This window comes from Chaetodon trifascialis, chromosome 16 (genome assembly GCF_039877785.1).
Source record: "Chaetodon trifascialis isolate fChaTrf1 chromosome 16, fChaTrf1.hap1, whole genome shotgun sequence".
In the NCBI taxonomy this organism is placed as follows: Eukaryota; Metazoa; Chordata; class Actinopteri; order Chaetodontiformes; family Chaetodontidae; genus Chaetodon; species Chaetodon trifascialis.
In genome coordinates, this window is record NC_092071.1 from 24,349,230 (window position 1) to 24,375,033 (window position 25,804).

General features: G+C 39.6%; 1 protein-coding gene across 5 annotated transcripts in view; it reads right to left on the minus strand.

Moving 5' to 3' along the window:
* Positions 1 to 1,115: 1,115 nt before the first annotated feature.
* The window catches only part of LOC139344880 (protein turtle homolog B-like), a 173,766-nt gene continuing 149,077 nt past the window's right edge, over positions 1,116 to 25,804 (minus strand). For 2 of the 5 annotated variants that reach the window (XR_011603183.1, XR_011603182.1), the window contains exons 16-21: positions 25,470 to 25,634; positions 24,291 to 24,336; positions 12,442 to 14,079; positions 11,333 to 11,378; positions 6,075 to 6,202; positions 3,177 to 4,066 (exon numbers count right to left, since the gene is read on the minus strand). Coding sequence is in view for 3 of the 5 variants with exons in the window: in XM_070983303.1 (XP_070839404.1) it covers positions 3,852 to 4,066; positions 6,075 to 6,202; positions 12,442 to 14,079; positions 24,291 to 24,336; positions 25,470 to 25,634 (2,192 nt within the window). In the remaining 2 variants the exon portion in view is untranslated. Of the gene's footprint in view, positions 4,067 to 6,074; positions 6,203 to 11,332; positions 11,379 to 12,441; positions 14,080 to 24,290; positions 24,337 to 25,469; positions 25,635 to 25,804 lie in introns of all 5 variants that reach the window. The other 3 variants (XM_070983303.1, XM_070983302.1, XM_070983304.1) reach the window with 2 other exon arrangements.

Sequence of the window (25,804 nt, forward strand, 5' to 3'; positions counted from 1 at the left end):
GCAGTTTTTTTTTTTAAATATCACAGTAACTATGCCATAATAAGGCTTTTATGGAAGAAGAGGTCCTAGTTTCTCTTTCAGTGTGATTTTGAATCCAACCACGACTCCAACAAGCACTTTGTATCCACAGATTATTTTAAACAAAGGCAGCAGTGCAGCCTTTTCTCCTTTCCTTATGTATATAAAAAGTCCCTAAATACAACAACGCAGGAACTACAGTTGAGAAAATGATAGTGGCATTTGTAATCATTTATATGGAAGGATCAGCATTACCGCAGCATTACTTCATGGCTTGCTTAGCACCTTAGGCTGCAAGAAGAGCATCTGTTTGACACCCCAGCTGAAACAACTCTGATGAAACCGTTTCAGTTAGTTACATCAGTTAGTATCTTACAGTGTATAAAACAACCTTGATGTCACATGGTAGTTGCTTATTATTATTGTTCCTTTCTCCTTTGTCTACGTGAATAAACTACTGCATGCACAGTCCTTCAAATATCACCGCATTCACAGAGGTGGGCAGTAGCTCTCATTAATTAAATAGTTGCATTTGTTTGTGTAGGGGATTTGTCAATGATTAATGATGTAGGTGTTGTGTGTAGATCATGCCACTTCACCTCATTGAAATAATTCATGCTGACTTTGTTATCTTTGGAAGTTAAGATAGTGGCTGCACTTTAGTTCCAGATGCTAACATTACATTTTTACAAACTGTACTGTTATTTCCACAATAAATGCATTATAATGACATACACACGATGCTCAACTGTTAACCGCCAGAATACTCCAACCTTGGACACATAAAAGTGCCATCATAAATAAAGGCACTAACTGCTTTACTAAAACAGCTGTTTGTTTGTTTGTTTGTTTGTTTGTTTGTTTGTTTGTTTGTTTGTTTGTTTGTTTGTTTGTTTAAACCAACCCATATGCATCTGTACAATGCATTCATAAAAAGCTTTCCAGGTTGCTTGAAAAATCCCGGACGAGCCCTCTCTTTTTGGAATTTCCCCTAGTGGGACTAATAAAGGAATAATGAATTGAAATAGTCACAAGTCCAATTATTTTTGCTTATTTTTGTATGATAATAGATCTCAGGAGACTTTGAATTCCCTGCTGAGATGTAAATGAGAAAAAAAAAAAAATCACATCTCTTCTTCTCTCCTCATACACTTTAAAACTCAGTTATAAGAGGAGAGGTCAGCTGTCAGAGCAGAACTTTTGAAACCTTGAGGTTGCTCCTTTTGCAAGCATTCATTGTGGAAAGATCAAAACAACCAATTTAAGTCACTTAAAATGTGGCTGATTTTAGAAGACTATGTTGGAGTTGCAGGTGTGTCAGAATCTCTTCAAAATCACAATAAAAATGTACATAAATAAATAAATACATAAAAACTGCACTTCGGCCCTGAACATACCTATGAGCAATACGACAGTATTGCTCATAACAAACAGTTCAGCAGAACATGGGCACCGCTTTCTTGTTGTATTTAGGAGCCCAAGATATGTTACCATAAAATGTACAAGGGGATACAACTTCTGAAGAAACTGAGCACCTTTTGAGCAAAACTGGAAAAAAAACAGCAACAAAAGCTTAAATTGTTACAGTACACACCCATCTGTTGTTGAGTCTAAAATATGATGGAGCAACAGCATGAAATGTGTGATATAGTTAAGTTTCTGATGTTATGGCACTTTTCTTGTCCAATAAAAATTCATTTTAGCCCCTTAATATCCACATCTCCATGTCTGTTAGACAGTCAAATTCAGCTCAATCACAAGAATTTCAAAATTAAACTGAGCAACATGTAAACAAAACTGCTGACACCAGTTTAGTACACCACAAAAACTTACAGTTTGTGTTTCCTTCAGTGCCACACACTGTTTGCTTAAGGAGTGACTGTACTTTCAGCGATTCCATTTCAAATGACAAGCACATAGACACAAAATACAAAGGCTATGAATAGAAAATGGAAAAAAAACAGGTGGGTGCTTAGACACACACACACGCACAGATACACAAATAAAAAATTAAAATAGTAAGTAAAAGTAAATATTAGACACAAGTGAAGCAGGCGACCAACCAGAAGCTCCATTAAGGCCAAACAATGCCATTCTGCCCTCTTATATGTATGAAAAAAATACTATCATATGCTATGGCACAAAATCTCATCCTCCACTATGTATGGTTGTTGTTGCTTTCTTAATTGAATTGTTTTTGGCATACTACAGTTCTTTCTGAATAACATTGGGGACTGTCTACACTATTTAAAGTAGAAGTACTGGAGGAGATGTACAGGAACAGACAAATCAAAGGAAATTGACAAGATTTTGCTCCAGTGCAAACTATTATGAGATATGAAAAGCTAAAGACTGAGCAGCCAATTGGAGCAATTAAGTGACTAACTGTAATTGAATTACCACCTTTCATTGTGCCTTTTAAGGGCCTGTGTTTGTGTGAAACATAAATATATAGTAAGCCCCTGGTGTTCACTGCTGGATGACATCTATTCACTAAGACTTAGTGAATAGATGTCATCCAGCAGTTACTGACTAAGTAATTACATATAGTGAAAGTCAGTAGAATTCCTTCTGTAGGCCAAGTAAAGTAGTCCAGGATTGTGTTTCTGCTTGTCAGACATTCCTTAAACAACAAGCCCATGTCCTGCTCATTTATGACAGAGCAAATAAGATGAGTGGATGAGTAAAGGTGAATTTCTTCACTTATGTGACAGAATTGTCATTCTCCAAGATAAATAATCTGAATTAACTAAATGTATTTACATCAAACAAGCAGAGGTACATAGAAGAATGGAAAGCTAGAACACATCATTATAAGAAAAGCATGTGAAGTAAAATGATTAAAGAGATGGAAAAGACTAGTTTGTTCTGCTGGCTGATCCTGGTAGTTGTGTGGTCTCGTGTCCTGTGCTCTGAGGTATACTTGGTAGAAAGTGAGAACACCATATTTGTGAGGTGAGTTTCTCGGCAGATAAGAGACGTTGCTGGCGGAGAGGATCCCGTGGAAGGTGCTGTAAACGGAGACCCATAGGGCTTTCGGGGGGAATGGCTTAGCACAAGAAACATGACCCAAGTCTGGAAAAGCCTTTCAAATTGAAAAAAAAAAAAATGGTAACACTGGAGTAGGAAAAGTGGGATTTTTTTTTTTTTTTTTTTTTAAAGGAAAGGAAAGGAAAATAGGAACTGGTAACTGTGGATTGACTCTTATTGTATTTATCTTTTTGCACTGGAGTAAAATTTTGGAAAACTGTGACTGTAATTGTTTTGATCTGAATCGGCAGACTAAACTTTTATCCATACTTTTTTTTTTTAAAGGGAATACTAGTTGATTTACAGATCATTCTTGTGCATTTAGACATCATAATCACTCATAAAAATAATCAAACCTTTTTCAGAGGAAAAGACTGAGAACCAGGACTGCAATCTGTGACACCATTCCGATCAACAATGCTATTTTGTTGACAGTAAATTGGGACCGACACTTTAAACGTTATCATTAAGCTGTAGTTTTTTTAATGGAAAACATAAGTTTGGTCTCTGAAAAAAAATTCTTTTTTGGGTTTTGATCTGGTTCCCGATTCTTCCAAGCACATTTGTTGTCATCACAGATTAACTTGTGAACATGGCAGAATGCTTACTAATGCCAACTGAACTGACCAAGGGCGTAGCTAAAGAATATACCAATATGAATGCTGAATTTTAGTGCTATTTCCCTTAGGTAATAAATTCCAAACATCTTTAATTGATAGTGTTGTTTTTTCCATCTGGTGTGTCGCTAGTGTTATTTTGGAATGGGGCGCATTGCATGGTTGTGACCTAGTCCTCAAGGGCTTTTAGAGGAGGGTGGCATGGTCTAGGTCTATGTTGTCCATGCTGGCCAAAATAGCCTTCTGGTCCTCCTGGGGTGGGCGGCGGTAAAGCAGAGCAGAAAAGCGAGTATATGGGTCATGGAGGATGGGCCGTTTCTTCTTCTTGTGGAGGTAGAGAGCTTCTTCGGGCTGGAGTACCTGAGAGGTGTAGGCCTGCTGGGTCTGAGAGGTGGAGACACCTGGTGGAGGAGAAATGAAAGGCAGGTCATTGTCACCAGAATTTACAGTGGTATTTTACAGGCAGTTCCGCTCACCACTAATTATACTATGTTATGTGAAACCATGAGCCTGCTCTACCACATCATAGAGTCCACATCAATATCTATTGGAACTAAAAATGCAATTGACACAGCACTTCCCTGAAGTACTTTTAGATGAGGCCACAGAGAGAGTTTGAACAAGTTTCATGAACAATGTGTCTCATGTACCTAGATGTTCAGTTTGTGTGTCAGCAGTTATTTTTGTAATAGGAAAATATACTTTTGGGAAACCTGCTTATTTGCTGTCTTGCAGAAAGGTAGATGTAAATACTCAACTCTCATGTTTGTACATTAAATATAGTATGGATGTATAGCCAGTTTAGCGTAGCTTAGCTTAGTATAAAGACTGGGAGCTGGGGGAAACAGCTAGCCTGGCTCTGTCCAAAGATAACAAAATCCACAGCACTCCTAAAAGTTTCTATTGTATACATTAAATTTTGACAATAACACACCAGTAAACAACTATTTGCTCTACACCTTGTGTACATGTTCCTGTTGGCTGTTCTACTAATGCAGATTGACGTGCACGTATAGACTTATATCAGGTGAGTATATGGAATCCAGACAGGTGTTGCAATTGTATGGGACGATGTGGCATTTCACCATTCTCTTCCAGTCACAGAGGGTTTGGATGGGTTTACAGCCCATCCCTGGATCGTGTCACTTTTTCCTCCCATAAAGGAATTCTTGTCCTCATGGAGGTGGAGGGTTTATGATGTCCTTTTGGACAAATGGACGAATGGTGGATGTGTGGACATATCTGCAGAGCATTGCCAGGGATGGATCAATCATCAACAAATTATTTCCAAGTGTATTGCAAGAGAGGACATGAGGTGTGATGTGGGTGAGAAGTTGTGGCCAAATGCAGAAGACAGGGATGACTAGTAAAGTTGTATCTATATGCTATTCCTATATATCTATGTAGCTATCCGATACATATGGTGAAAATGAGTACGCATATTCATACATTCTCAACCATTCGGTTTAGGACATTTGGTTCAGTATGTTACTTCCTCAGTCGCATACTTCCTGTGATCCGAACAGTTACTGTCAAAATTGTTTTTCTATGTCTACAACTGGCACAGAACTCGGAACACAAATTCAAATTCTGTTAACTTGGAAAGGCAGTGTAGGCAGTGTTTGGCAGTGTACTAGTTGTTGTGTATCAGCTGAAGCATACTACTGGAAGCACAGTTAGCCATTTTAGTCAAACTGATATACTGTAGCTGCCACCCGAATGCCAAGCAGAGCTGAAAGACTAGAGCTGAGGGCTCCATGACATTTAGATCCAGTTTAGCGGAGTGAGACAAAAGCACACTGCAAGCTAAATCCTTCTCACTGCAGATTTGGACTGTGCCAAAGTAATAACTAATGATATAGGAGTAGAGAGTCAAAGAGAATACAGGATTTAAGCATACATATGGTCAAAGTATTTCAGCCCACCTACAATTTGCTTTCATGTGTGCCTCTTAGTCAGTCTGTGGTGTCTGCCTCGTATAAATGAGCACAAGCTGCAGCTGATCAGGAATTATCAACACATCAGAGTCTTGTGATTCAGCATTACTAAGTTTATGTTACTTATTTTTTATTACTGAACCATGAATTTTATGTAGGCTGGTACTGTTTGAAATATACTGTAACATTTGGAATTTATTTCATTGACATATACTGTTTGGTAGCATAGTCCATGCAATAAAGAAGTGATGATCTTGATGATCTTTGTGCATCCCAAATAACTAAATACATAAATAAATAAATCAAAAAGACTGTTGTGTTGAGCAGCATGATGGTAAAGAGAACTGTTGGAACAGTTTTGAATAAATGAACTCTGTAGAAAGAAATGTGAGTTAATTGTAAAAAACATATACACATTCAGTTTTTAATAATATCACTGTGTAAAAAGTGAGGACAGGAACAGGGTTCATACCTGTTTTCTTTCTAGTCTTGGAGTTATTGTTGTTAATCGTTATCTTCTTGGCCTTTTTAATACGTTGGTATCTCAGTGCATCAATCCTCTCAGACCCCGAAAGGGCACTCTGCGCACCTCGACGTTTTCTGGATAAAGAACAGAGAGAGGGGAAAACGGGTAACTCCAGGCCAAACATAGTCAGTGGACTGTGTTTCTGCACTACAGAGCGCAACAAAACCAGAAACCCACACGGTTTCAAAACAGCACTGCTCGTGCTAAGCAAGAGGCACAGCACATTGCCGAAGGATCAATGTGAGACACCTACAGAGCTATGCTCTGAAATCCAGCAGAAGCTTTTCCTTAAAGGTTTGAAGAACAAAGTGATTCATTCTGCTATTATGTACAATAACTTGTACATCATCTGGATTGACAACTAACAAATATTTTGAGGTTTATGATGATTATGTTTTCCAAAATTAGTTAATAAATCCAGATGGTATATTCAATTGTGCAGATAAAAGATACATTGCTCAAATTGATCCAAACAATCTTTATCCAAATAAAAGCAAAGAGTTACACAATCCCTGAAACAATCTATTTACCTCAGGGTGTAGATTAGAACAGTCAGTAAAGTTTTTCAGAGGATACAGCATTTAAAAAGGCTGGCACTGTTGGTTTCAGAGGAAAATTCTTCAAAAACAAAGACTATTTTGCACAAAAGCAAGACTTTTCAACTGATATGTTTGCAGATTGGATGATTCTTTAGAAAATGTATCTATTCCACTCTGAAAATAACAGGTGCAATGTTTCCTTGCTGTAGAGTGCATATTTCTCAGCTGCTCATGATGGCATCTACAGTCCTCCCTCCCATTCATGGAGGCACTTATGATTTGGCAGCCCACAGATTTCTGCCACAAACACACACTTGGTTCTCTCAAGGTACAGAAAACAATTAGCATTATACAGAGGCCATCTTCCAACCGTGGCTGCAGAGAGAAACCTATGGTCGTTAGTATAGGGGGAGAGTCACAGCTGAGCAACAAAGCATCATCAATATGTATTCATAGACATGGATACTGTCTACAATGGGCTTCACCATGCTGACAGGGGGAGAGATGGCGGGAGGGGAAAATGACTACTTGGGAACAGTCACATAATGAAAAATAAGCCAAAGAAAAGCGAAGCACTAGAACAACAAATGTAACAAGAATTTACCCATATAATTGTTTCTTTTTTGAAACGGAGGAGCAATATTTAGCGATTGCATGCATGGCAGTTTGCACATGGAACACGACTTTAAAGGGGAATACATTCAAAAGCACTTCATTGGGCAGTTCACTTAAACATTGGGGTCCTCAAGCCCCCTGTGTGTCCCTCCTCTGCAAGCCCTTGGCAAAATATTTGTTCCTTAGGATAAAAAGAAGTGCATAAGTTGTTTTGGCAGGACACTTGTTTTACATGGTACTGAGAACTGTTCTGCAGTCCAAACTTACAAGTGCAATTGTATATTACAGTACATGGTTTGATTCATGCTCTACACAGATGCTTTATACAGGGGATTAAGGCCATGTGTCCACCAGGAATCTGCATTGAGTTATTTTGGTGAAAGAGAAGGTTGCAGTAAGTGTTGGTCATGGCTCATCCTATTGCTCTGTTGCTGATTGCTGCTAAGACTGGTGCAATTCTGATAAAAGCTGGAATATTTTTTTAACTTCTTGAAACTAGCGGTGCTGAGAACTTTACACATGCTATGCTTTCATCACTACAAGAAACATGCAACAGCATTTCTACTTGGTTGTTTATGCAAAAAAAAAAAAAAAAAAAAAAAGAGCTGTGAATGATGGCTCCCAGTGGACACACAGCTTAATGTGACATCATAACGCCAATCTTACAAAATATTTCTTGGAGATTGGGGTCCAAAATATTTTCAATTGGTGTCATACAAGCATCTGTAAAATATAAATAGCAGAATGTGTCACGCTTGAGGAGAATGCTACAAAGCTTTTAGAATATGATCATCGGAGAATAAAGAAAGCTTTCATAAATACACAGAATGACACACTTTGCAATAATCTATATACTACAGAAAGACACAAGACACCAAAATAAATTGGTGATCATATCTGCTGAGAACAGTACATTTGTTTAAAAAATCAACATTACCTGGATGTAACTCCAGTTCAATGACTGTATGTGGCCTTCTAATGGACTTCACTATTGTTTTTTTGTTTTTGTTTTTTTTTTTAAATAAAGAAAGCAATAAGTAGCACAACACCCTTTGTTATAAGCATTATCCTTTGCTGGTCTGATGAGGCTGGTCCTTCAAACCCCTACTAGGTCCATCTTCAGACTGACACAGAGGAGGCCATAATTACCTAGAGCAGCTGTATGTCAGTTTAACATCTTGCTGGATGTTGGGTACAAATGTTGAGTTGTAAGAATGGCATGTTGAGGACTGCTCCCCACTCACGCTCCTTGAGCATCAAATGGCTCCCCCACAGGTGCCTGTGTCTGACCTACTGTATATAGTGCACATGGTTCTCTCACAGTTGATAGCAAAGACGTGGTGTGACATCCTGAGAAAGGTGGCCATCTTAGTGTGGACCTCACTGTAATCCTTGACAATCTCCTCTGCAGTTTGGCCTTGTAGAGGGTGAGACAAGCAAATGAGCCTTCCATGACTGCTAGGCTAGAGCTGCTCCCTGACCACTATTAGCATATACAAAATTTGACAGGATCAAGCACTAATTGATTCTTTCCTGAGGAAGATGGCTGAATGGGACAGATGGCTTCCCACTGGGTCAAAAGGATGAAGGAAGTAGGCACATACTGACTGTATTCCTGGCATGTGTGATCCCTTTGTTTGATTGCTGGGTCTTGACCACGTATTTGGTTGCAAAAGCCATTGCCAAGAGCGAGGCAATTTGCAGTGCATTCTGTTGTTTCTTGGCAAATGACAAATGAGCAAGTGGGGACATATTAACCAAGCCTTACTACTTGGCATGTGGAAGGAAGCTGGTGGTAAAGTCATCCACTTGCATTTTGACTATTCTTCACAGAATATTTCGTTTGTTGTTTCACAGGATACTACAATGGATAACACATCAAGCATAAAAGCCTCTGTGCATGATTGTACCTATTGGCCATCTGCGGAGACCCATGCCATGGTGTCACACACAAGCATAAACAAAGCTTTAGTTAACTTATGCTGCAAGGAGTGCAGTGGGTGTATTGAGTCAACATGGGAGTGGAGCAAAAGGAAGTCTCATCCATGATGATAACCTACCCCTATATAAATGGATGATGAGTGCATTGATCTGTCTCAAGGTCCTGAGGCAGAGGCACACTAGGGTAAATCAGAAGTGAAATAGAAAGCTGAGCTTGTACGAAATACTGTCAACCTAATGTATAATGTCAAAACTTTTTTGGGGGCTTGCTTCATTTCATTTTTGGTAATCGGATATCGGACACAACTTAGTGTAGTTTTACAGTCATGGACGAAAGTATTGGCACCCCTCTGGAAGTGTTGGTTTTCTAGCAAAAGTCACAAACTTTTGGAGGTTTTTTGATAAAAATAACCAAACCAGGATCATTTCAATAACTTAACACAACCAAAACAAAAATTGGCTTCTCCAAATTCAACACAAAATACCACCAAAATGCTGCGGGAAATGAAAACTGCATGGTCAAAAGTGTCGGCACCCCTTCACAACAAGTGTCTTTTGTACTGACTGATAAAAGCATAATTCTCAACGTTAGAACCTTGTGTTAAGGTTATGGGTAGTCAGACGTCAGCTCTGGTAGCATTCCTGACAAATATCAGTCCATTTCTGAAGGACAATAGGCTCCAGTTGACTAACATTACAGTTCAATTTCTATGGAAGGCATAATGTTTTCTCCTCGCATTTCCAAATATTTCAATAAATCAATCTTCTCCCTCGCCTTTTACTGATTTACAGCACCAGAGCATCACCTGGCCATAGCCATGCTTCACTTCAAGCATGGTGCACCTCTCAGGGTATTCTTCATTCTTCATCCTCCAGACATAACCAGAAAGTTTTAGTTTTGTTCCATTGCTCGATAGAATTAACTGCCAAACCTATTGTCCCTCATTTATATGGTTTTGGTTCAGTATTCTGCTCTGTTCTGTTCATGCCTATGGAACAATAGTATGTATGGACAAGGAAAAATGAAGCATACTCTGAAAAGTGCGCCCTGTCTAAACTGAACCATGGCAATAACTAAGTGACACTGTATGGGTATTTTGCTTCTTCTGCCACTGAAAATCAGCTGCATGTTAAGGGGAAGGTAAATTCATTCAAATATTTGGAAATCCTTGGAATCCATAGAAATCAATTGAACTGTAATGTACAGTACAAAAGTACAAAAGACACTTGTTGTGAAGGGGTGCCGACACTTTTGACCATGCAGTTTTCATTTCCCGCAGCATTTTGGTGGTATTTTGTGTTGAATTTGGAGAAGCCAATTTTTGTTTTGGTTGTGTTAAGTTATTGAAATGATCCTGGTTTGGTTATTTTATCAAAAAACCTCCAAAAGTGTGTGACTTTTGCTAGAAAACCAACACTTCCAGAGGTGTGCCAGTGCTTTCGTCCATGACTGTATCTCTCAACTAAACGTGTTTGTGTGTAGAAATATGTATGAAGCTTGGAACTGTTCAGTGAGAGTATAGTCCAGTTTGGCCATGTACAGATGTGAACTTTGGCTTTTGCACCACATCAGTTGTGTTACATATCAATTGGTGATCTCTGCGAAACTAATTTTCAGAGTAATGAATGAAATAATCAATAAATACTTGACTAAATATTTAAACTGGTTTGAGGCTGATAAGATTACTATTGCCTTAATTATGAGTGAACCTGAAGTAGATTTATATGTGATGAGGTATTGTAATTGTTTTGGTATGTTTTACTGTTAACATACTAAAAATTTGCATGAAAATGTGGTCAGTTAGCAAACCACTCAAGCATGAAATCATGTCGATGATACATCTCTGACCTAATCTATTACTTTAGCTAACAGATGTAATATGCATATCAGTCAGAATGCATAATGTACTGAAGACTGCAGAACTTAAAATGCATGGCTACTTTGAGAAAAAGGAAAAAGGAAAGAACTGAAATTAATTACACGTTGACTAAAGGAAGGAACAAATCAAAACAAAGACTCAAAGTCTTGTATTCCCCTTTAAAGGACGAGGTGATCAAAAAAGTCCCACCTGCTAACCCCCCCCTTTCAGACATGGATCCAACCCTTACCTATTGCGGTGTAGAGGACCTGGTCACAACAACGCTGCCCAGATAGCTGAGATCAATCAAAAACAAAGCAGGTAAGACTCCAGGAGCCATCAAGAACCACCATACTGCCCCTAATTCATAATGATGGAGACATTGCAGTACATGAGAAGCGGACAGGCCCTGTGACACACTTTGCCCAACAACCTCTCCTTGGTAGTCAGACCTGGGAGTGTCCTGGGGGCAATTAAAGGGGTTGGGCAGAGGAGGGTTACAGAAAGGTAAGGGGAAGTAGGGTGGGAGAAAATCTGAGAGTTTGGAAGTTAAGGGAGAATTGGTCATGCAGTAGTCAGGTTACTAAGGCCGAGGATGGGCCGCAGGGCCTGCCAAGATGAACTCTTCTTAAAGCATCCCTCCGCATGATTAAGGCATCTTCAAAGGCTTGGAGCTAGACATAACAATGGGTGTTTGTTTTTTCTGGGGAATCAATTTGATGAATATTATGGGATTCCTCCTGTTAGGTGAAAGCAGGGTAACGCATGATACAGATGGAAAAACAGGGATCCTGTAGTGATGTCAACAATTTCCCAGGCTTTTAGGGGCTTGTGCCAAACTATTTACACGGTGCACTGGCAATAGTATCTTTCATCTGAATGGACTGTAGCCCCAAAAGGCCTGAAATGTAATCTGTGAAGCAAATGCATTTTCTTGTCAATTTAATAAATGATCTGTCTCACAATTTATCTTTTTTTTTTTTTTTCACTGGAAAATGAAATATATTCATCAAGGTGATAACTTTTGGAACAATACTTCACAGATTTAATGATACCTCTAACTTGATGCCTGACATGAAAAGCAGCATTGACCAAACTGACTAAACTCAAAACTTCTCATCAATGAGCTCATCAACCATACAGTTTTCATTATTATTTTTCACATAGGAGTGTTAACGGTTGAAAAAAAGCATAAACTATACTATAAAACTAATTTGCCACAGAGATGATTTTAAAAACTGATGGATATTGACAGCACTTAAGTAACCAAAATGTCAGAGCAACTTCACACATTAAAGCGTTATGGGTTGTGGCAGATGACTTTAATGGTATCCCTCTCTGCATGCCTAATGCACCTACCCTGAAGCTGACAACTGGGGTGGAGAGGGCTCAGATGGAAGGATCTCCTCCTCAGTCCTCCTCTGAGATGGTATCTGCCCAAATATGTTGCTGCTTTCCATGGGGGGTGATGGGGAGTGGGAAGCTGGGTAGCTGGTTGCAGAGGTTGCGAAGGCCATGTGGGAACGGTAGCTGGGACTTGCTCTCCTGCTACCCGGGCCTTGGGCAGGTGAGGAGGAAGGGGAAGATCTCCTTGAGAAGCTGGCTGTGGAAGGAGGGAGGAGGGTAATCTCAGACATCTCTGGGGGTATGGGGGGTTGGGTAATGCTGGGACGTGGCCGGGGACGTACTACAATCTCTGGGGAGCCGTCATGAGAACTAAGGGGGCTTTGCGTGAGTGGTGAGAGTCGAGAGGGCTGGAGAACCACCTGATGCCTGCCAGAATCCATCCTGCGAGCCTGTCTGGGGCTGAAACGAGGGGTGGTTTCAAACCATCGTGTGTCCAGGCTACTGAATGTGCTGGGGACAATATGGGCCATTGGATCAGTGAAAGGCAAAACCGGCACACCCATACCGTGGCTTGTGTGTCTTAGCTGCCCTAAATGTGCCTCTTGCATAGGTAAATGCTTGGCTGGGGAGCCATGAGGCTTGGTCTTGCTAGGAGACTTGCTTGAGTGGCTCTTTGGGGCTTCCAGTGGCAAGACAGCTGGGTAAGTGGGCATTGGAAGGGAGGAGGGCTGGAAAGCACTCAGGGGAAGAACATGAGGTGGAGGAGGATAGGGGGAGTCATGGCGGAGATGCAAAGGGTGATGTGGTGGAAAAATGAATTGGGGCCCCTCCAGACTTGCAAAGGTGAAATCCAGTCCCTGCCAAATCTCCGGTGACCGAGAGGAAGAGGTGAGTGTCAGAGGAAGTGGGAAACCAGAGACAGCATATTGTGGGAAATCACCCTCCCCCATTTCTTCAGGAATCATGTGGTGACCAAAAGGACCTTCAGCAAGGTATGGAGGGGAGGACATGACAGAGCTGAGTGGGCTGGTATCAGGCATGTAGAAAGGAGGTGGGGGATCATGATCCCCAGGAGGGCCTAGATAGCCATAAAACGCTCTGTGATGGAGAGAGCCTCGGATTTGCCCTGTGGCCTGGAGCCGACTGCTCTCCATGATGGTCATACCTTCAAATGGTCGCTGGAAACGAGGACTGTAGGCTGGGGGTTGCAGGTAGGATTCCTGACTGGAGATGGGGGAAATCTGGTGAGGCCGAAGGGGGGCCATAACTGGTGGCAGAGGCCTGGGATCATCATTCTCTTCATCTGATTGCCGGAATTCAGGATAGAGGTCTGATTCTTCCACAAAGGGGAAGCCCTCAATTCGCCGGGGCTTAATAGACATTTCTGCATCAGTAGGATCTATGACAAAGCGTCCATCTGGGCCTCGGCTGATGAGTTCAATGGGTGTCGTTGCTTCAGCTTCATGCTTGGAGATGCTGTACTTCTTGCTTGTTATTGCTCTTTTGGTCTTCATATATAAAGACAATTCCTCCTTCTTCCCTGGACTTGGGGGTGGTTTCTTCCCACGCTGGTCATGACTATCTTCTGATGATTCTGATGGAGATGCCTTTGAACGAATGCTCTCTGGACTCACCTTTCCTGAAGATGACCTACAGAAAAGAATAAATAATATTTAATATTTGAAAATACATTAAAAATACGGTAGTCAGCTGATGCTGCTGAAGACAAATCCAGCTACAATAAAACAAACATGACAAAAAACCTCACACAAGGAGGTAAGTAATAAAAGGACAGCTGTAAAAAATCATGTCAATGACAACTATACTCCATTTACAGGATAATGACTTCTATTTCAAAACACCTGTTTGATCATGAGTCGTTTATGAACAAAAGCATATGTGTATTTGCTACTGCATTATCTTTTCCTTTAATCTAGCGGTCTATTGCATATTTCTGGGAAAACTAAGCATGGGAAAAGGACACATCATATGGATTCATGCCTCACTGTTATGCCGCCAACATATACTTCACTTGAAAAAAGTGAGGGTAGGGGAGTGTAGACGCAGAGGTCTGATGACACAAGACAAGTGTGCTTTTGTAAAGGTGCACATAAGGAGGGGATATCGCACACTAAATAGACCAGCGTGTGTCTCTAACATAGACTATATCAATTCCATGCACAATTCCGATACAAAGAAGTGAGGACAACTGACAACAAGAAACTGGTGTGTGGTAACCCACACATGGCCTTTCACCCTTGCTATCTGAGGTGTTAAGTATTTGGACAGTAATACATTTTCAATTTCTCAACTGTTCTGGCTCTGTACTCCAGCACCTTTGATTTAAAACTAAATAACTACAATAACAAGAACTGAAAGTGATGGAAAACTTTCTCTTATAACATTAATGTCAAAAAGAAAATTGGGTATTATTTATTGAGAGTTTAACACTCAAAAACTGCTTCATCAGGACTGTGTGGGAGTGGTGTGGTGTGGTTTGATTAGACTGACTGAGACTGAACAATCAACACACAAACTGTCATCACATTCTGGTTCAAAAGTTGCTAAAAACAAGTGACATCAGTGAGCCCCAAGTGATCCCCAACTTTTTCAAAGCAGTGAGAAAAAAGAAATACGATATGATATTCTCACAAATATATCATCAAAAAACTTAACAGAAAATATTGTGTTCACATGGGAGAAAATAGGCTTTTGTGGCCTTTACAGGTTTCACAGGTTTATATTGATTGAACAGTGTAGGACTTGCAGCCCTTTAATATATAGTTCCCTTAACACAATGACAGGGGTACATATGGATACAAATACCATCAAGTTGAAAGTGAGCAACACTGTGTTTTTCTTTCAACGTCACATAAAAATAGACATGTGTTTCTGTGTGTGGCACACACATTTCAGTAGATATCTAAAAATATGTAACCCTTACTGAGTAAGAAAAGTTACACTCAGAGCTAGTTACATGGGGAAAAAGCCTCTTTTAATGCCATGTGCATTACTTTGCTGTGAATATGTTGCAATGGTTAGGATGTGTTTAAAATGAATTGTTAAACGATGTAAATTTGGGAGTCAAGCTTGGAAGAACCAGCTTCCTAGAACAGTGGTTTTCAAAGTGGGGGCTGCCAGGGGGCGCTGGGGGGGCCTCAGAAAATTGGAGGGAAGTTAAGAAAAAAAAGTTAAAAAGCAAAACATGTTAGTTAACAATATTCTTATGCTAAACAAATGTAATGATTAATGAATAGTGAATAAAAGTAAGAAAATCATTCTAAAAGTTGATGTTTCTTTACATATTTTGTAGCATTGTTGGTGGGTTTGTAAAGGGGGTCCCTGGCCAGAAGCTAATACTGCTTGGGGGGCCATGGCATGGAAAAGTTTGGGAACCCCTGTCCTAGAACACTTCAGGCCTAAAAGGTAAACACCTATGACAATGGTAAAAAAGAGAAAAGAGCTGGCCTTTGCACTAGATTTGAGCAACTCTGTAGCAATAGAGTTGAGATAGTTGTCATCAAAAGCAGTGTGACACTCTGACAATTCAGACAGAGGTAACTGACAGGTGAGGAAGGACAGGCTTTGATCCAAGACACGTACAGACAAATGAGAATAGTCGTCAATCATAGCTTGGAGCGATACAGACTGCCGAAATCTGTCAAAACCAGGTCAAAGGTCAGTCTAATCACAAGCTAGTCAAGACGGCTGCACAGGGGACACTGTCTTTTTCTGTAACCAGCTTTGGGGTTGAGAATTCTGGGATCGAGAAGTTCAGGCAGAGACACATATGTATATCAGTTGTATGTGAGAAGATGACCAAAGTACCCAAAACACTAAAATGTATGATATATGAAATGATATATGAAATATGTTCCCCTTTAGCAAGATATTTATTGTTTACTGTTATTTATTGTTATTGACTATAAAATGTGTTCTTACAGGAAGGAGGAAAGGAAAACCATGATTTGGTTTGAAGCCACAATTACTTTATTTACTGGAAAAATGAAACATATAGCCAATCCTCAGTGGAACAACAAAGGCTTGTGCTCATAACTGCCATGCTAGAAATATTAGTAGAGTATACTCGAGTGTTTATAAGGCGACTGCCAATGAAAAACAGTATTACATATCATATTCCAGGTTTATTTCTGGGGTGCAATCCCATCTCAGATGGTTTTTATGAAAAATCACATCTGATTTATTGACAATATACATGCTATATAACAGAAGCACATACATCACAATGACTACACTTGTCTTGAAACATAATGTGCTGCCTTTTCTGTGTCCACATAGAAGACTGCTCATGCAATGTAACGATCATCAATTGATTTAATCATTAATTTTAAGTATTTTTGTAGATTTGACCATTATTCTATTAGGTTATAATCATATTTTGATCATCAGCTTATTGAATTAGGTTAGGCAGGGTAAACTAGGCTTGTTTAAAAGCTTCGCTAGTTATTTTTTTTAATAAAACCATGCAAAATGTGCTTATACGTTGTCTCCTATGGTGATGATCAAATGATCAAATGCAGGTTCTAGAAAATCAGAATTCTCCCGTCATGTGTTTAGTACACATTAAAGTAAGAAATACTGCCAATGCTCTTCAAACTGGCTGTATCAAGGCAAGAAGAACATTTAGGCAACACAGCAAATACTGCCTCATTAAAGGGGCCCTGCATGAAAATTCAGTGATCACTACCGGTGCTGTGAATATATTGGTCTTTCAAATGTATTCCTAGATCATGAAACAATTAGATAAAATATTGAGTACGATTTCATAAGCTTAAGCATGCTGTCATAACCATCGGTTGGCACTGATGTTGTAATCTTTATGAGTTAAAAGTGCAGATTGACAGTTAAAACACTTGACTTCCATTTAACAAGGTAGATTGACATGTAGAGTGAAGAAAAGATGTGACTCTGACCTCTTCTGGGAGAAGAAAGGAATAGCTGTGAAGTCTTTCAAAGCAGAAGTGTCAAAAAGAAAATTTCATATCACTTTGAGGTGAAACAGTGATTTAAAGGATGAGCAAGGACAGTCACAAATAGCTCAAATCACAGACATCCTCACAATGCCTGAGTAGAGTGCTATGCTGTGTGTGGATTATGTTAAAGGAATAATTCAGTGTTTTGAGAAATACATTTGCTTTATTGAGAGAGTTCAATGAGAAGTTTGATACCACTATCATATTTGGTAAACATAAGCCTGCAGCAAGCATCCTTAGCATATAGACTGGAAACGGAGCATAACAGCTGGCCTAGCTCTGTCTAATGGTGACAGAATCAGCCTACCAGCACCACCAAACTTTCTGAATGAACAAATTATGTCTCGTTGGTTTAAGCTATACAAAAACTGAAGTGTAATAACAACAGTTCAACATTTTAGGATTGCTAGTCGGCTGACTTTGCTACATGCTGTCTACTAGAAAGCGAAAAAGTGCATTTCCCAAAATGTCAAACTGTTCCTTTGACAAATGCTATGGAGTACTGTGACTGAACACACACCTTAAGATTTCATTGCTCTGGAAATAAGTCCCTCAAGTTTAAGATATACATTTCATCAAAATCAGACGTATACTGTACAGTTTGGACTTTCACTTAAAATGGCAAGAATGTTTTTAATGCAGTGTATGGTGCAATTTACCACAACAAAACTTGAATCTTTGCTTTCATTTCAACATCTGCCTTGGACCTGATGTTTTAATTAATCAATCACCATTAACATACAGTGAATGGTCATTATACTATATTGAGTTGAGTAACAGGATCTCAGAGGCTAACAGCGTTATAGTCAGAGCCAGGGGACACTTTGCTTAGCTAAGCATTGGGAATAGAAGCAGGGGAAAACAGTTAGTTAGCAATCCTTCCCTGTGTATTTGAGTTGTCACCCACATGGCAATATGGATTAATGATTTAAAAAAAAAAAAAAAACCTAATAATGGTGGAACTTGATTGGATTTTCAGCATCTTCTTACGATGAAACCTCTTCATCATTCATCAATGGAAGACCACGACCAGTTTTGTTGTTGCCTTGTGGGGACATTTGACCAGTAGCATGCACATAGGTCAGGATTCTGAGGAGCTGGGGTTGAACCAAAGTGCAAAGGGGTGTATTCAGTGTGCAAGAACAGGGGGACAATGTTTGGGAAACTCATTGAGGACTGGAAGGTTGGGGCCTGTACCTGCTTGCATCCAGCCCCTCCCAGTAGGGCTCAACACTGGGAATGAGGCTAAGTGGACTCCTGTAGAAGTGGGGAGATCAGACAATAAGAAGACGGAAGAATATGGGGGTTAAGAGAAGCCTGTCAGTGTGAGGTATTTTGAAAAAACAACAGAAAATGGGAGAAAACAGCTTGTTATTATTATTAAATGGATTAGAAAAGACAGATTTGGAAATTTTTAAGTCACAGAGAAAATCTGAGAGAAAGAAATGTCAGAGAAAAAGTTTGAAGACAAGAAAGGGTGTCATGGAGCAACAAGAGGGAGATAAAGGCAAGAAAGAGGAAAGAAATATGAATAAAGATGTGACTACTGCCTTTGAGACAGTTACAGTATATGGCCAAAATCCCACATTCTCAGACCCAGAGCACTAGTCAGCTCACGCAACTCAAATTCCTCTTTGTGCATTCCATTGGTCTTGTTTTTTCCCCTCACATCTTATTTCCTCCCACCTAAGACACATGAAGGTAGAAGAGGGTCAAGGAAGGAGAAATCAAGGGAATGTATATTTTGTGAAATGACAAGTCTTTCCCACTCATGACGTCTGAGCCAACATCACTTCCTGATGACAAGCCTACAGTTGTGGCACTGCTCTATGACATCTTGTTGCCACAGAGTTGTGAAGTATTAGTCTAAGCATGCTGTCATACACTTTGGCAAGTTTCCACACATGCACAGCAAATCTGTATTTGAACTGTTCAAGTCAGTTAATCAAGTAAGCAAGTCTTTTTTAAAGTTTAGTTAAAGCCCTTCTGTGTTGAAATTTGATTGTTTCTGTGTTGAAATTTGATTGTTTTATGTGTTTAGAAAGTTTGACAATCCAGATAAAAGTTGGTGTTGTTCACATTTCTTTCAGCCCATTACTCACTGTCAGATCCACTGGGAGTCAGCAGCAGTAATTGCTGTCTTTGTAGACAGTTGTTCTTTTTTTTAACACTACCACTGGGAGTCACTGAAGTCAGATTTTAAACATGGGCGCTTCAATTTATGGAAAAATGTTTTGTTTTTGTAGGGTATCGCTGTCATTTAAACATACATTTAAGGGTTGGTAATACTCCATATTTTCAAACTGTCCATAAATAGTATGAAAATACCAAAACCAAGAATGTGCTAGAGAGTATGTGGGGCAGCACTACAGTGTACTGCAATAAATTGGCTCATTAATGTGTTTTTCATAGCTTTGTACAAAAATTGAGCTTTATGGCACAGAAGAATAAGACATAGCAGGCTTTAGATAGGTGAACAATACTTGTTAGTAGGACACATTCATTGCTAGTTAGTTCCACAAGATTTGGTGACAACAAGAAAATAAAGGATGGCTCCAGACTTATTTCTGACCCATACCCAATAATTTTAACTACTTCATGAATCAGAAAAAAAAAAACACAGCAAATGATAGGAATTCATAGTTTTGTCCACATCAGATGTTTATAAAACTGTCCTTTTGGTGATAATTACATTTCAAGACAGCATCCATTTTGCAGTAATTAAAAGACAACCTGTGGAGAAGTGTATCATTCTATAAAGACTTCCACCTAGGTTGGTCATATATTTTCTTATTTAGACTTTGCTTCTCCAAGCAGAACAGACCTCTCTTGTGGCATTTTGACAAGTCTAATACAAGTGTACCATCATGATGGATACTTTCTACGGCTTACTAAAGAAACCATTATTATTGGTTTCACCTGTGTTTTCTTGCCATGACATGTCAAAATGTCTGCTGTGAAAAAAATCTATGAAGGAACCTGAGATGACCTTCGTAATGGTGGATTAGTTTGATTTTGGGGTCACACACACAGGAATGAAAATACATGAACATAAAACAGATCTGCAGTTGTGCTGTTATTAAACTTACAGCATTTTCTCGTAAGATTTGACACATATAATATATATTGTACCATTGGATTCAGCCCATCTCACTTCATTAACTGTCATTAATCACCTCACTTGTATAAAAGCATGTCAAATGTTTTCTACGTCATAAGTGCAAGCCCAGCAATGACTGTGATTATTGGAAATCCATTGTAAAGCTTTCAGAATGCGCAGAACACTGAGATTATTTGGATATTTTGTCGATGTTGTCAATTTGCTGTGACCTCCTTATGTGTCACCTTATGTATGTTCTGAGATAAATATTTTGAGGCAACATGTGCATTTCTTTGCATATATTTACACCTTAGTGATTTCTTCTTGTGTTTTTAGTCCAATTATTAGGAAACCTCTTACCATTTCGTGATTTAACCTTTAAATTACCCATTGAGCAGCACATCCTCACACACAATGGGTTGCAACTGGCTTGAACATGGGAAGGCACTACTTTCAATGTGGACTTTCACTGGCTATTGTAGGCTGTGGACATGGAAGATCCTAACTGGTCACGTGAAGTGTAAATAGAAATGTCAGAGTACAGTGGCATTTTGATACCAACCTACACATACATACTTGCTGGAGTTATAACGGGGAAAATGTGGAAAATTAGTACAACTACTGGATAATCTGAAATGATAAAGCAGCTTTCAGAGTATATTTATATTATTTTGGAGTCAATATTTAACAGGATTGAATCGTCTGGACTTTTGCCAAAATAACAAGATACATGTGTAAATGGACTGGAGGGCTATCAGTGGAAATGAGACTCCATAGGTGAGTTGCCTCAATTTTGTAATTATTTGTTTGTTTTTTGTTGCCGTTGATTGTACCTGCTTTTGTGATTGTATCTTGAAGCAGTTTGAATCAGTCAAATCACAAGAATCTTAGCTTTCCAATAATATGTTGCATGCAACTTCAATGTAGCAGCAACATAGCTTCAGTTGCATTGTCCATTTTTTTTTCAACGGGAGTTGTTAAATGTCTTGTTGTCTCGAAAGCAGCAAAATACAGTTGTCTATCTCAGCACAAACATGGGACAACTCTATGTGCTTTGTCTTGAGTTACTAAGTGAGCTACTATAAGACAGAAAGCCACTACAAAATGTGCATTATGTTCTTATTATGAAATCCATACAAGAAACACCCTGTGACTGCTAGTCAATAGGTCCATTTAGATTAGACATTTTTGCTTCATTGTTCTACAATTTTTCTTCACAAACAATCAAAAACTAGTCTTAAAATGCACTTTTCTGTAATTAGCAAATGTAACCAGCAATTACATTTCAATACATCAACCATCCCCTTCAGGCACAATAAACAACTGCTGTTGTGTATTGCATGCGACGTTGTATTTGTACATTTGTTATGTCACAAACAGGCACCCTTGCAACTCTAGCAAGCAAACTAGCCTGCTGATATTTGGTTTGGTGCAAGTAAGAAACTGAAAAATATTCGCTGCTGAATATTCTCCAGTTGCTCCAGAACGCTGCAGCACGTGTTCTGACAAAAACCAGGAAGCGAGATCATATTTCTCCAATACTCGCCACTTTGCACTGGCTCCCTGTAAAGTTTAGAATAGAGTTTAAAATTCTCCTCCTTACTTACAAAGCCATAAGTGGCCAGGCACCTTCTTATCTTAAAGAGCTCATAGTACCTTATTGCCCTACTCGAACACTGCGTTCCCAGAATGCAGGTCTACTTATGGTTCCTAAAGTCTCAAAAAGCAGAACAGGAGTCAGAGCATTTAGCTATCAAGCTCCTCTCCTGTGGAACCATCTTCCAGTCTTTGTCCGGGAGGCAGACACTGTCTCTACATTTAAGAGTAGGCTTAAAACTTTCCTTTTTGATAAAGCTTATAGTTAGGGCTGGCTCAGGCTTGTCCTGGACCAGCCCCTAGTTATGCTGCTATAGGATTAGACTGTCGGGGGACATCCAAAGATACACCGAGCTCCTCCGTCCTTCTGTCCCTCTCTATCTGCACGCTCTCATGTCCTACCACGGCGTGTTACTAACTTAGCTCCTTCCCCGGAGTCTCTGTGCTTTGTCGTCTTGCAGGTTCCCATGGACAGTGGCTGAATCTGGATTGTGGATTTCAGCTGCGTCTCCTGCCTTGGCCCTGCCTGACATCCACTGCAACTGCTACTGCTGTTATTACATCCACTGTCACTGTTACTGTGACTGCATGTCTGTCTCTCTGTCTCTGTCTCTCTCTCTCTCTCTCCCACTCTCTGACTGCTTTTCTTTCTGTCTGTCTGTCTGTCTGTCTGTCTGTCTGTCTGTCTGTCTGTCTGTCTGTCTGTCTGTCTGTCTGTCTGTCTCACTCTCTCTCTCTTGCTCTTCCTCTCTCACCCAACCGGTCGAGGCAGATGGCCGCCCACCCAGAGTCTGGTTCTGCTCGAGGTTTCTGCCTGTTAAAAGGAAGTTTTTCCTCGCCACTGTCGCCAAGTGCTTGCTCATGGGGGAATTGTTGGTTTCTTTGTAGATAAAAGAGCTTGGTCTGTACCAGCTCTATATGGAAAGTGTCCTGAGACAACTTCTGTTGTGATTTGGCGCTATACAAATAAAATTGAATTGAATTGAATTGAATTGAAATTGAATTGAATTGAAAAACAAACAAACAAACATTTCTCTTCTTGACATTTTTGCATTCACAATCACAAGAAACATTCAGGACTGACATTGTGCCGAAAAGTTCTTAAGTGAAGTTGTCATTTTTGCATCAACAACATAAGTTGATCTTTGCTGGGTCTCTGAAACATTTGCCATTTCTTTTCATACAGCTGTATACTGTGTGTATATTAGGCATTAGTGGTATACTGATTTTGGCTTTTGCAAAACTGTCATAACTGTGATAAAAGTTTTAACATTATAAAAATAATGTACTTAACTGTGGCTGCAATAACATGCAGGTAGAGGGCTACGTACGTACTCATAGAACTGGAGTTACATCCAGCAGCTATTATTTTCCTCGCTATAACGCTGATTCTGGTAACACAAAAATGTAAAAGGTAACATTAAGACCAATGCACTTCAATTTCTCTGTCGCTGGCTGAAAGAAGCAACACAAACATCTTCATCTTCTCCCACCATCCAAGGAAGTGAAGACCCAGTGGATTAACTTCATGAAAATGTACCCACAACAACTGGAAAACTCTTACGGTAACAAATATAATATTGTGTGTGCACTAGTCATTTAATTTGGAACTGGTCAAAGCAGGCTTCTTTTCAAAACTGAAGCTCAAGGATGGATTGATACTGACTTCAAACTTTGAACCTGTAAATTTTGCCATTTTTATGTTGCTTTACAGTTTATTTTGCTGGTTAACTTGTTGAGTTTGGCATTAGCACATTCCACAGTTAATGTGGCTAGTAGCATCTATTGTAGACCCACACACTGAAGCAATGTTAAAGTATTTAATATTGAAGGACGATTAAGAGAAACTGTGTGAACATTAAGCCTCATTTCAAGTTAAATAAATATAGTTGTATGGTTGGATGTGGCAGACTGTTTTTTTATGTAGCTTTTCTGTTGTCTCACATAGCTAGACCGAACATTATCTCCATAATTCATAATGCAACACAAGTGCAGGGGTTTCATTGTTACAGGAAAGCCCTCTCTGCCGCATGCTGCGTTTGTATGTGTGTCTGTTGCTGCTGTATGTAAATGTCCTTCATAGACATGGCCATGCTACACTGACTATTGTGCCTATGTAATATACTTTGGTGTAGCAGTGAGACAGTGTTGTGCATCATGTAGTTACTCACGGAGTTTCCATGCTTTTTCTGCAGTGGGTTATGGAAAGCGGGGGGTCTGAAAGAAGGGGGAAATACAGAAAAGACAATTACTGCCATTTAAGATCAGTTTGAAGTATATATGTCTATGTCTACATTTTATGTTTGTATTATAATTACTGTAGAGTTGTCTGTCTCTCATTTCAGAATTATTAAAAGAAAGGAGTTACAGATGAGCACAAAATACACTGGCTGCTAGATCTTCGTTTCTGGCATTCGGGCAGAGGGCAAACCCTAGAGATGTGTAAATACAGGTAAGGTTTAGAGAAGGATGTGAATGAATTGTTCTAAAAATCAGCTGTGAATTTCACTTCCAAGCAGGCCTCTTAGTTAGTGCACCTCATATTTACAATGGTGAAAATGTCTTTTTGGTATTCATGATTAACAACACTGATTCAAGAGAATTACATGAAAGGTTTATAAAAACTTGATTCTCCAAAGACAACATTAGTGGTGCTGTTGCGGAGCCCAGAGTAACAGGATAACAAATGCAAAAGACTCTTTGTGGGGCAGCTGTGGCTCAGAAGATAGAGTGACCAGAAGGTTAGTGGTTTGATTCCTGGCCTCAGAAGCCTGCATGTTGAAGTATCCGGCTAGGTACTGAACCCCAGATTGCTCCCAATTGGGATCCTGTGCATCGGTGTGTCAGTGTGTTAATGCTCGTAATGAGCCTCAGGGTGAATGGGTGAATGCAGGCTTATGTTGTAAAAAGCTCTCTGACTTTGTCTGACTAGAAAAGCGTTACATAAATACAGTCCATTTACCACTTACTTTGACAAAAACCGGAAAACATAAAGACTGACTATAGCCACGGCTGCTTTTTCTTTGAACATGCAGTACAGCAGAGAGGACATAAGTTAGATAAAGAAGCATGAGACTGCAGATCAATTGAATGAATCAGAAGTGCAAGTTATATAAAATGTGTGGTAAATGTGTCATACTTGAGTTTTTCATAAATGTATTCAAAGCCAATACAGTGATGAAAACAGCCAGCTAATGTTAAAACATCATGCAATGCATGAGGTGCCATATACTATCGTACATCATGAGGAAACCTTCTCAACTTATTTTTTTGCAGTGTTTTAAAAGTTCCCTAAAAATTGCCTTGGTAAATGTGGAGATAGCTATTAATGACCAGGACTTTCCCCTCACCTCTTTTCCTCTTAAGCTTCCGCCGGCGCTGCTTGTTGACAAAGCAGGCAGCCATTGTACTGAACAGGACAGCTGCAGCCAGGAAACAGATGGTGGCCACAATACCAGCCACCACAGGTCTTGCTAGTCCACGTTCCTCCACCATCTCTGGGGGAGGGAAGAAGTCTGTGAGACGAGGGGGGAAGAGTCAGGAACGTAAAAGCAGTTCAGTCTTAGTTCAACAGCAAAATGCTCAAGTGGTAAAAAAGAGGGACATGACAGTTTGCAGGTGGAGATATGTTGGCCCATCCAGAGGTGGACAAAATGACAGATTAATGGAGGAACATTTGGTTAAT